The 12,738-nt window shown below is 41.6% G+C and overlaps 1 protein-coding gene across 5 annotated transcripts in view; it reads left to right on the forward strand.

Annotated features, from left to right (window-relative positions):
* FARP1 (FERM, ARH/RhoGEF and pleckstrin domain protein 1) overlaps window positions 1-12,738 on the forward strand; it is a 249,404-nt gene that overhangs the window by 148,884 nt on the left and 87,782 nt on the right. For all 5 annotated transcript variants that reach the window (XM_060233637.1, XM_060233639.1, XM_060233638.1 and 2 more), the window contains exon 3: window positions 10,150-10,254. In XM_060233637.1, the coding sequence (XP_060089620.1) occupies window positions 10,150-10,254 (105 nt within the window). The remainder of the gene's footprint in view (window positions 1-10,149; window positions 10,255-12,738) is intronic.

Consider the following 12,738-nt stretch of genomic DNA (forward strand, 5'->3'; position numbering starts at 1 on the left):
TTATATTCTGACCTCCACTCAAGAGTCTCAGAGTGGCTCACAATCTACTTTATCTTCCTCCCCCACAACAAACACCCTGTGAGGTAGGCGGAGCTGAGAGAGCTCTCCCAGAAGCTGCACTTTCATGGATAAGCTCTATGATAGCTGTGGCTGACCCAAGGCCATTCCAGCAGCTGCAAGTGGAAGAGTGGGAAATCAAACCCGGTTCTCCCAGATAAGAGTCCGTGTACTTAACCACTACACCAAACTGGCTTTCAAAAACCAAAGGAGGAAAATGGTGATTGATCTTGCCATTGTGTCGAGCCATAGAAGATTGGTGTGGGCTTGAATTTATTTTACAGGCCTCTTTAATAACTTGAAAAAGACAAGTCGTGTCATGCATGCAGTGTGTGTGTCCAATACAGTATAGTAAATACTATGTAGAAATTTATGTAGAAAGTTGCAAAGGTTTATTTTGACTTGGGATTTTATAGGGTAGATCCTGTTACATCAGATGGAAAGAGTGCCTATAAAAATTTTGTCCTGCCTGGTATGTGGATGGGAGACCATCAGGTAAATCCAGGATTGCTATATAGAGGCAGGCAATGCCAAACCACCTATGTCACTTCCTGCCTTGAAAACTTTATGGAGTCACCGTAAGTCAGGTTCAGCTTTAGTATATAAGCTCAGTAGCCTGGATCCAAACTGCATGTTTAATGCATGTCCAAAAGCTTTTAAGTAGATCTCTGAACAGCACCTCCCAGATATTGGAACCATCTACAACAGCAGTCCATAGGAGGTGAGGGTTTCCACCAAAATGAAAATCTATCCCCTCTCATGCATAGGAAAAGCATTTGCCTGTTGCGCATGGATTAGTTCGGATTCTGTTGAATTGCTCTGCTTGCATCCACTCCTGTTTCACTGTTCCGGAATGAGTAGCTGTTTGAGTATTTGGCCTGAGATTCTGATTGAATAGCATATTCTTTCAACTGGACCTTGTTTTCCCCTGTTGATTGCACTGTAACTAACACGTTTGTGTTCTGGGAAACTGGTCCTCTTGACCTCTCTTTGTAGTGACTCTCCCTATCCATCCTTCTGCTGTTTGTAGTTTTGGGTATAAATCTCCCTGCCAATTGAATGTTAATACTTCATACACTTAACAAACCAGGACTCAGTTGTAACATCCCATCCTTGTGTGGGGTGTTCGCATACATAGATTTCACATCCATGGCGGCTAAAATAGTATTCTGTGAAAGGTTGTTCAAAGATTCTGTTTTCCTCCAAAATTCTGTGGAGTCACAAACATAACTAGGAATGTTATCTACAACATCTATCCATATTTAGTCCATATATCCATACAGTAGTGGTGGTGGTGATGATGGTGGTAGTAGTAGTTGTTGATAGCCTGACAAGCAGTATCACTTGCAGGGAGAAATAAGAAAGCAGACTCCTACACTGGGGGTGGGGAAGCAAATACAGTTTGTAGTGGTGATCAATGGGGGCGAGGTAATCTGGTTTCTAATGCATCTTTATTCCCTTCAGCTTTTTCCATTCAGTCGCCCTCCCTTTCCCTATGATGCTAAAGTGGGGACTGTAGCAAGATATAGGGGTTTCTGGGGTGGGAGGAAAATCAGTAGGGATAGGAGGTTTCCTGGTTTCTGTGAGGAGAAGTTTCAACCAATTTACATTCTTGGCTTTTGAATGTATTTATTAGGCTTAGTGCATCTTTGGTAACTTTAAAACTGGCCAATTATGAGACAAATATATTTCAGTCATGTTTGTTGAAGAAGTGGTATTGGACTTTTTGTTAGTTGGCTGAGGCCTCTTTAACATTACCGTTTTAAACTGGATGCTATCCATTGTTGACCCAATTCCGAATAAAGTGATACAAGGACGGGGGTTTCATACAACAAATTTCATTCTGTTAATGGGCTGTCTCTGAAGCATTCTGGCCATTTTAAAACTGCCACTTTCTCCCCCCCACCCACCCTTTTTACCATACAGGCTTTTCTTGTGTTTTTAAAAATTGTTCCAAGTTGAGCGCTATAGCGCTGGACCTGAATAGCAACAACGCATCTCAGTCAGATGGTCAGAGCACTGAGGTGCTATTTTGGTCTAGTGCTGTGGCAATTAGAATGAAAAGGAAGGAAAAACAGTATGGTGAAAAAGAGTGTGGGGGGGGGCAAAGTTGCACTATTGGAAGCATTGCAGACATTTTAAACAGCAGACTACAGTGATTCAGAAGTGTAAAGAAGAGGTAAAAACAGAAGAAAGCCATTTTACCTCAAAAAATGGCTCATCCCTGCTTCGCCAGCTGGACGCAAGCAGCCTTGTATGAAAAGATAAATAAAATCCATTAGCAGCTGGTTGCTAAAATGGGTGTGTATGAAATGACACAAAAAACCCGTTAGCAACCAGCTACTAAAACAGATTACAAAGGCTGTTTGAAAGGGGCCTTGAGTCTCTGTAAGAGATCACTTCTGAAGTATAATTCAAGCATATGAAACTTGGAGTGTGGGAAAAGGTCAGAGGTAATTTGATTAATTTCTCAGTACAGTGTTCTGCTCAAATCAAGCTCTTAACTTCATGTGAATGAAAAGAATGTCAAGAAAGGGCAAACTTCATTTAAAAGCCATTTTGAAAATAATTTCTAGCAAATGTAATTATTTTAATCATATGGCAGTGTAATTTTTACGTATAGAAAGACTTGTAAAGAAACACTTTTTAGTTTTGGTTTATTCAGTTTTCTTTCTTGAAAGGCTTTTCTCAGGCAATGGTTCAAAATATGTAATCAGCTGAATCTTATTGTTTTGGTAGTTTTATTTGTTGCACAAATCCCTTTCCAATATCACTTTTCATAGATTAGTTACACCTTAACTGTTAAGAGCTCCTGTATATGCTTTTGCTTTGGACATTGAAACATATATGAGGACCCTGGGGGTTTTGAGTTCTAAAAAGAAAAGAGCTGGGCTTTTACAAACTTGTTAATATATACCGTCTGTGTAGTGACTAGAACAGCCCTAGATAAATTTTCTTCAGCTTTGGGAGTCACCACAAAAGTTTAGGACCCAGACTTATTTTTCAGCCTTCAGGGATTTTATATTTTAATGACCCATACTTTCTCATTATTGCTACCACAGACCTAATCCTTAACTTTTCACAGTTTCATGTCTTTTGAAAAAGTTATAGCAGAAGCATTGCAATATATAAAGAAATACAGAGTAACCCTAGTTGACATAATAACAAAATGCTAACCCTTGTCTTTCACATAAATAAATTTTTATTGAGAATCACTAAACAGCACTGCAACAAATGACTGATGAGAATACTAGGTGCTGCAGTGAAATTTCTAGGCATCATAGCACTTGAGAGTTGTTACTACTTCTTTTACGGAGGGTGTTTATAGGTTTGCTGTCCTTTTCACAGCATTCTGATTTAAAGGATGTCGTTGCCATTCCATTCTTCACCATTGTACTAGCCCTGGGGTAGCCAAACTTGCTTAATGTAAGAGCCACACAGAATAAATGTCAGATGCTTGAGAGCCACAAGACATAAACATCAAAAGTTTTGAGAGCTAGGAAGGAAGGAAGGAAGGAAGGAAGGAAGGAAGGAAGGAAGGAAGGAAGGAAGGAAGGAAGGAAGGAAGGAAGGAAGGAGAAGAAGAAGAAGAAGAAGACTGCAGATTTATACACCACCCTTCTCTCTGAATCAGAGACTCAGAGTGGCTTACAATCTCCTATAACTTCTCCCCCCACAACAGACACCCTATGAGGTGGGTGGGGCTGAGAGGGCTCTCACAGCAGCTGCCCTTTTCAAGAACAACATCTGCGATAGCTATGGCTAACCCAAAGCCATTCCAGCAGGTGCAAGTAGAGGAGTGGGGAATCAAACTCGGTTCTCCCAGATAAGAGTCCGCATACTTAACCACTACACCAAACTGGCTCTCAGAAGGAAAATGGAGGGAGGGGAGGAGGAAAGAAAGCAACTTTAAATGCATTCTGTAAGCTGCCAGCTGGCTTGACTTGGAAAAGTGATTTAAAGAGACAAATGCCTTCTCCAAGCCTGAGCCACAGTTTGGCCATCCCTGTATTAGCCAAAGTATATGTTGTCAGAGTCTTGGGGTCTTGATTGTATGAAGATAGTAGCATGTGACACTGGTGGAAGTAGGTGGAGTTGGCATTGGTTCATGGAAGGGCACGAGGGAGCACCATGCACACCATTCTTCAGCACATGCCCGCATCTCAAGCATACCCTTCTTTTGAGATTGAAATGAGGAGCTAGGAAGATTGCTTCTGTCCCCTCTCCTTTTCTCTCCTTTTGCAGCAGTCAGTAGAATGAAGCCTGCAATATGATGTCATTGTTTTTGCCTCATCCACTAACATGTGCAGGGAACTCACAATGCCATGACATCATGTCTCAAGTTTTAATTTACAAAACATTCTGGACAAGAGAAGAGGAAGAGTTTCCAGCAGCACAATATTCATAATTTTTAGTTTTAGCCTCTGCTGTAATCCTTCTTAAATCCAGTTGTTTCCATTGAAGATCTAATTAGCACTTATTTCAGTCATGTGTCTTAAGGGAACAAAATCAGAAAGCACACCAGGCCAAGAAAGGGATAGTCTTGAGATCTAAACATGTAGATATTATATGTGAACCTTTTGTCTAGCTATAAACCTATTTGTAAAATAAAACCACAGCAATAAAACTGGGAAGTTTGTCTCTTCCTTCACTGGAGGTGCATCTGGTTGGGGGTGGGAAGTGGGGATCGCCCGTATCTCATTACACAGTATTTGCAGTACAGCTAAACTAATCTGAATGGCGGTATTATGTTCCCCTGCAGAAGTTGTGGACTATGAAATTCAATCTGAAGTATTTTTAATGAGCATTCTGAACCTAGGTTCTGCCTCTATGAAGAAACAAGGGATGCTGTGTGCTTCTGAATAGTTTGGAGGCCAGGGGGATATACTTCATTCAGTCCTTGCAAAAAGATTTGAGGAAGGGAAAAATAAGGCCAGCCTTTTGTTTAATTTATATACGCCCATTATGAAATTTTCTGTTTAGAAAAGTAATCTGCTTCAGAAATTACTCTGTATGGAATTATACAGGTGGCCCCCTAGAGTTTAACAAATCCCAGTTCTGTTAAGATGCACAAATTTTCACTTGACATATTATGGCATTAGGCCTCGTCAGTGAGATTGGGAGTCAAACAAACTGCATGTTACCTACCCAAGAGGTTCAGTCACCATGTTGTGTGAACAGGGCAATGCTGTTACTTTGCATGTATGTACATCTTTGGTATGTACGAACCGACCACTGGATTCTTCAGAGATCTCATGTGTGCTTAGTGTCATAGGTACTTTATGCTCTAGATACGTTAATTTTGAAATTCCTCTGATTCCAAAGCACACTATCATTAAGTAACACCTGAAATGTAGGCAAGGGTTTTGCCATGTGGCAGACTATTTGTCAGCAGGTGATATCCGGTGATTTTTAGCACCATGCCCATTTCTTCTTAGAATATGCTTTCTTTCTTTAATTTTAGAAAATGAACTCTTTCATGTTCCACCATGTCATTCCATTTAAATTCTTAAAGAGGAAGGTCTAGTTGTTCAACCCAATGATTGCTGTTTCTTGCTATATTTCTTCTTATTTCTCTTATCGTCTAATTCATTAGTTTTTTTCTTATCATCGAAATCATTTTTAAATAGATTATTTTGTTGTTTGTTACATCACTTTGGATATTTTTCTTTTCTTAAAGGTTTATAAAAACAAGTAGGACCCACAGACCTAACTTATTCTGACTTTTTCCAAGTTTGATTGACCTCAGGGGATAATAGGCCATTTTAAGTGTAACCGTATGGAAGCCTTTCTTCACTCGTTTCAGTGGCCACACCAACTGTTTTGCAGTGTTGTTCCTATCACCCAGTCTTACATTATATGTGGCATGATAGAATAAACAGATGAACAGTATGAGCATCTCTGTAAAATTTACAGGCACACATAGTCAGGTTGCTTTATAGTCCAGGTGCAAATTGTTGCATTTAAAGAGATCACCAAATAGTTGCGTGTTTGTGTAAGCGGGGTGTTACTTCTCAATGTGGTGTGTTAGAATGATTTCAGGGCTTATTCTTTTAATGTCACCCATGGAATTCTGTAACACAAAAGGGTTCTTTTCAAACTATCATATTTGTGAACATAAAGACTGGCAGCGGGAAGCCAGTAGTATGCATGTTGCTTGGCCCCGACTGCTATTAAATCAGAACATACACTTTGAAGAACACTGGATTCACTGCTGAGGGCGGGGGTTCCCCTGATTTTGGGGCCTCCAACTCATCAGCTCAGGATTGGCCAGCAGGGGAGCCCTGCCCCTGAAGAGCTTTGTTGGCACCTGACATGCCTGGCACAATGCCATCACTCAGAAGTGAGATAATTGCACAAGGCACATTGTGCAGGGACACTCTAGCATTTGAATTTAAAAAATCTCTATGGTGAGGACAGTCTCCCCCACTGGCAGTCAGGTAAGATCTGGCATCCCTAAATTCAGAGTTCTGTGACCTTTTAAAGGTCAGCAGCTTAGATGGTTGTTAGGCATAATGGGAAAGTGGAACTTTCCTGTTCAGAGGCAATGAAGAGAGTGCTAGGTGCCTGAAATAAACACAGGTGCTCATTAGCTTTAGTGCCCTGCTTGTGATCTCCTGGAGGCACATTTCTTGCCCCTTCTGGAAACACAATGCCTACAGAACTGGATTCTTGGTCATTCAGCTAAGCAATCCCTGCATTTATAATAATCAGAAGTGGGGAAAAACACAGCTGAGACTTTTATCTGTGATGGCTTCCCATGTTATGAATGGCCTTCCTGAGTAAGTCAAGAATCCATCCACTTTGTTAAAAAAAAAAATTCAAGAAGGCCCTTTCTGTTGGAGGCTGATTTTTTAATGGAGAGTTCTTTGCATTGTACAATTCAGTGCTTGTGTTTTTATTTTACTAGTGTCACCTTTTAATGGTTTACAGTGGTTCTGTATCATTGTAAGCCTTCTTAAATCCATCATTGGAGGAAGTTGTCTTACCATTATATTTCATTTGTTAAACTTTGATGGTTGTTCTTCCAATAGGGTTGCCAGTCTCCAGGTGGTGTCTGGAGATCTCCCAGTATTGCAACTGATCTCCAGGCGACAGAGATCTGTTCACCTGGAGAGAATGACTGCTACAGAAGTTGGATTCTTTGGCATTATGCCCCAAACTCTGCGCTTCTAAGGCTCCAGCCCCCCAAATCACCAGGTATATCCCAACATGGAGCTTGCAACCCTATCTTCCATATTAAACAAACAATATTTCCACCTTCAAATAGTTTGTTCTCCATCTTAAGTGTGAGTGATAAGTGGAGGCATTTTTGTAAGAAAAAGAGACTGTGTATTTAAAATGGGTTTAGCAAAACAGTAATTCCGTCCAATACCTCCCTCTAAGCTGTGGAGTCTTGTGAGCAAAAATTCTACTTTGTGAGCTACTGTCATTAAAGTTGTGAGCTACTGCATAAATTAGTGTGCTCTGGGGCCATTTTTTCCTGAGCTAAGTAAAAAATGTGTGAGGTGGATGCTAAAAAACTGTGAGCTAGTTCACACTAACTCAACTTAGAGGGAACACTGATTCCAACATCTGTTGTTACTTTAAATCGGCTTTTATCTCAATTTAGAGGTGATGTCATGAGTTTTTTTAAAGTTTGTAAGAAATGTGAGTTTTCCAGGACTTTAGGACAAAATAGAGAAGAACCTTACTTGGAAGATCTTGCATTGAGATCAGTTTGGTGGATGAAAAACAGCTGAAATGTTAAGTCTTGGGCTGTGTGTTGGTAGCTGAGTCTTGCTGAGTTGATGAAGTGTCTGTGTTTAAACTAGACAAAAATCAATTTGCTAAAAGAGACAGCAGATAAAACCTTCTAAGACATGGGTTCTGTAAACATTACTGAATGTTTTTTCCCCAGCTACTTCCTTATTAAAAGGTCACGTTAAAGTATGAGGTACACAATTGCAGCTCTGATTAAAGCAGAAGATCATCTGTTTATTGATTGGGAATTCACTTAGGGTCAGACAAATGTTAAAGCTATTACAGACCCCAAAGCTTTTCCCATTGAAAGAAGAATAAATATCCTTGTTCTTGGGCCTAATGGAAATGACTAGCAGATACAAAGTATGTTGAATGCATGGGCAGCTCATTGGAAGATCTTTTAAAGTCAGATAGATTTACCCATATTGTTTGCAATTAATTTATCAAAAACATCTCAACATTCCTGTCAAATGTAATGTGTATTTAAAAAAAAAGAAATACAGAGTTCAAAGAGTTCAGGATACATTAAATCTCATACTCACCTCTTAAAATAGTTGGGCTTGTTAAATGTAATAAAACTAGATTTCCTTTTAAAAGTTGCCATAGCATTCTTCACTTTACAGAATTTTGTCACTCTTATCAGTGAAATGTCTTCCGAGTGTTGGGAATACTCAACAAAAATCTGGCTGAAGGAATTCAGGTTTCCTAGCAGAATGACCACTCTACTTTAACGTAATTTAAATGCATCTTTAAAAACCTTTGTAAACAGATATCGTTACGATTATTCAGTGACAGTATTGCATGTGTGAGCGCACACTCAAAACCAGTCAATTTATATACAAATATGCATAATCTGAAAATTAGGAATTTATTTCTGGCCACATTTTTCATGATAACAAGAGTGGTGGTGTGCATTCTGTTCTAAAAATAACCACTAAACTCTGTGCTGAGGTAACACAAATTCTGCATCCTGCTTTGATCAAATGCACTTCCCTTCTTCTATTTATATGAATTATTCTGCCATTGTTATTAAGTTTTGCATAATTTATTCTGTTTCCGCTGTTCACAAGGTAGGGCAACACAGCGCAAAAGCATCACTTGTTGCTCAAAGGCAGCATCCCTTAAGGTTTCCTGGATTCTATTCAGTGTTTTGCACTTGCTCCCAAGCATAATGGGGCAGAAACGTATCCCTTTTCATTATCCTTAGACAAAAGTTAAGCTTGTTCATTGTCTGTCATCAACTTTATTTCCCCTAATATATGTATAAAGGGACCCTTACTTGGAGTCTGATGCTGCCAGAAGTTATTATATATCTTGTAGAGAAAAGTACCAGTATTTTTCATTGGAACGATGATGTAATGGCTTAGAAAACTAATATTACTGATTACTCTGTTCCTTGATCAGAATACATGTTGGAAAATGAATGCAGGGCCCAAAATGGTTTGCTAGCTATTTAAGCTGCTATTTAACATACTGGCTTCTTAAATGGGCAGTGTGGTTTTTGTGGAGTGGCATAAAGATGGTGTCGTGAATGTAGGACTCTCTGGTACTGGAATAGTCTTCTGCAGCAGATGAGGAAACACTGCCTCTTTATTATTATTTTAGATTTCTGTCCCATTTATATAGAAGTGTGTGCGTGCACGCGTACTTGTTTTTAGTGTGCAAAGTAATGTTGTGGATTTATGGCTATTTTTACTGCACTTTTCTGGGGACTTTTTCTGTTGCCTTGTGGTACTTTGTTGAATATTAAATATGTTTTAGAGTTTGTAGAATCTTTCAGGATCAAGTGCCGTGTTCTACGGGAGAAAGTTTTCCTTCCAGACATTTCGTTCTCAGCTGCGGAGAACATTCTCAGTGAGAACGGGACGTCTGGAAGGAAAACTTTCTCCAGTAGAACACGGCACTTGATCCCGAAAGATTCTACAAACTCTAATGATGTTACCAGCCATGAAAACCTGAAATCTTTGATTAAATATGTTTGTTTTTAAGGTTTCTTATGTAAGCCAGTTTGAGTCTGGATTCTGAAGGAAAGCAGGATAAAAAAATGTTTTTAATAACTAACACCTTCCAGATAAATAATATTATCTTGGTTGTACTAGCTTTCTTGAAAATAAATAAGAATCAAACCCCACAGCTGACTCTGTACTCCCACACTTCAACATTCAGTGGAACAGGAGCACTTATTTTCCTTAACAAGAAAACATAATTATGTATTTATTGTTGTTCGTGTTTATTTGTGTGGGAGGAGACCACAAGGTAGCTTTTACTGTCATGTATTTTTTAATGGTCTTGATTCTTAGATATGTATAGCCTCAACAGGGTATAATCTTTGGTTGTTTTTAATTACAGCAAAGAGCTCCGGGGAAGGTTTTGCTAGACACAGTCTGCAGTCACCTGAACCTTGTCGAAGGTGACTATTTTGGCCTTGAATTTCTGGATCATAAAAAGATTACGGTATGTTAAGCCATTTCTCATGTAACTCATTTTCATTGCATATTTTCTCAGTTCCACAGTTCCTTCCTCTTCCTCCTCCTACTGTTTGAAAAAGACATTTTTTTTTTGTTAATAATTGGGTTTAAAGTGGTTACTGCCCCCCCCCCCCATCTCTGTAGAGGTTGGGATATGCAATTGCACACCGATTTGTGAGTTTCAAAATGATATGGGAGCATGCAACTTGTATGTACTGCTTATAAAAGCTATATTGATCCTTGAATTTTTGTTTCTCTCCTTTCATCTCACTCAAAACATAATATGTTGCAGGGCTAGTTTTGTGGTGGTACTGAGTACCAGAATGGGTTTGTTTTGTGGGGCTTGTCTCTCCCAAGTAATGAGGGGTAGGGTTAGGGTGGCCATAATATCTGCAGGCCAGCCAGGGACACCTTGAGGGGGGAATGAATGTGTGTGCGCGCGCGCGCACGAAGCGTGCGCTGCCGCAAAAAGGAAGTGACGTCACTTCCGGTGACGTCATGCCACCGCCGGAAACAGGGCAAGCGGGCGGGTGGGTCTCCTGCCAGGTGGCGGGACCCGAGAGAGCGGGGGTGAGGACTCCTCTGGGTGCCCGCACGGAGGCTTGGGGGGCAAGACCACCATGGCGTGGAAGAGAGGGAGCTCTCTGTCCGAAGGGTGTCCTCCCAGACCGTGGCCCCTCGGATGGGCATGTCGGGTCTGTGGGCTGCACAGGTGGGCAGAACCCGCCGGTTGGGGTGGCCTCGAGGCCGGCTGGAGCTCCCCGGCAGAGCGCAGGCCACCCTGGGCAGGCACCGTCCCCGCTAGTCCTGGGGGGGTCCCGCGCGCCTCCGCGCCACTGACCGTGCCCGAGGACGGGGCTGTACTTACTCGCCAGCAAAGACCGTTGAAATGCCGACTCAGGCTTTGAAATGTTCTTATACCGCGATGATCAGCCAGCAGCCGCCCAGCCATCCCTGCCTGGCTCCGAGGGTGCGCCCGGCCGCCTTCCCCCATGCAAGCCTAGGATCTCTGCCTGAGCGGGATTTTGGCGAACCCGGGATTTGATTGGTCCCGGGTTAGCCAACCTGTGAGGCGGGAATTTGGGGGCAGGGGCGGGACTTTCCCGGGTGGGCGGGACGATCTGGCCACCCTAGGTAGGGTTGCCAGGGCAACTTGCCTGGCCAGTGGGGGTCTTCCATCATCTTTTTGAGAGACTGGAAATGATGTTGGGCATTTTGGGGCCTACTTCTGGTTTCAGGCATTTTGGGGCCTACGTCTGGTTTCTGGTTGAGAATGACACTCTGGATTTTTGGCAAAACTCCATGGTAAATTCAGCTTCAAATTACAGAGTTTTGCCCAAAAACCATAGCACTGCCAACTGGAAGTGAACCCAAAACTGGAAGTGGGCCTAAAAAGGTCAGTTGGGGGTGGGATTTCCCCCCACTGGCCAGCTGTCCAGCTGTGGGCAAGAACCTGCAAAAAGGGGGATTCCTCTACTCCCACCAGGGGACTGGAAACCCTACCCAAGGGAGGAATTGGTGGAAATTGGTGCAGCTTTATATGCTTTTTTAAAATCGAAAAAGGACTGTCTATACATATCTATTCATTCAGGAAATTTATATTCTGCCGCTCCAGAGTATACGCTCAGTCTATAGGAAGGCTAAAAGTTTCCTTTCACTCTGCATACTATTTTTCTTCCTATTGAAGAAGAAGAAGAAGATATTGGATTTATATCCCGCCCTCCACTCCGAAGAGTCTCAGAGCGGCTCACAATCTCCTTTACCTTCCTCCCCCACAACAAACACCCTGTGAGGTGGGTGGGGCTGGAGAGGGCTTTCACAGCAGCTGCCCTTTCAAGGACCACTTCTGCCAGAGCTATGGCTGACCCAAGGCCATTCCAGCAGGTGCAAGTGGAGGAGTGGGGATTCAAAACCGGTTCTCCCAGATAAGAGTCCACACACTTAACCACTACACCAAACTGGCTCTCCTATGACAGCTAGATATTATTGTATTTTACACAAATATCAGACATCCTCTTCCCCTTATTGCTTGATTTTTCTCTGATCTCTTTGAGCATGAAGATTCTTGTCTTGATTCAAAGATGATCTATTACAAGTTGAATAGATTCCTGTCAGTAAATGAATTTGATGTGGTCCAACTTTCAGTTTATAAGGTAGCAAAATACAACTGGTAGAAAATAGGAATGTTGTAGCTTGGAATCAACCTCCCATGTTATGATGATCTAGTCAAAGAAATAGGGGTAATATTGCTTCTTTTTTTAGCCCATGTGATGTAGTAGATAAGAGTGCTGGACTAGGACAGGTTTGAATATTCATTCTACCATAGAAGCTTGGTGGGTGGCCTTGGGCCTAGGCTTTGCCTAGGCTTTCCATCCTAGAGATCTCTCACTGTTTACAACTAATCTCCAGATCAATTCCCTGAAGAAAATGGCTGCTTTATGAAGGGGTGGACTCTGGCATTATACCCTGC

The sequence above is a fragment of the Heteronotia binoei genome, chromosome 3 (assembly GCF_032191835.1).
Source record: "Heteronotia binoei isolate CCM8104 ecotype False Entrance Well chromosome 3, APGP_CSIRO_Hbin_v1, whole genome shotgun sequence".
NCBI lineage: Eukaryota > Metazoa > Chordata > Lepidosauria > Squamata > Gekkonidae > Heteronotia > Heteronotia binoei.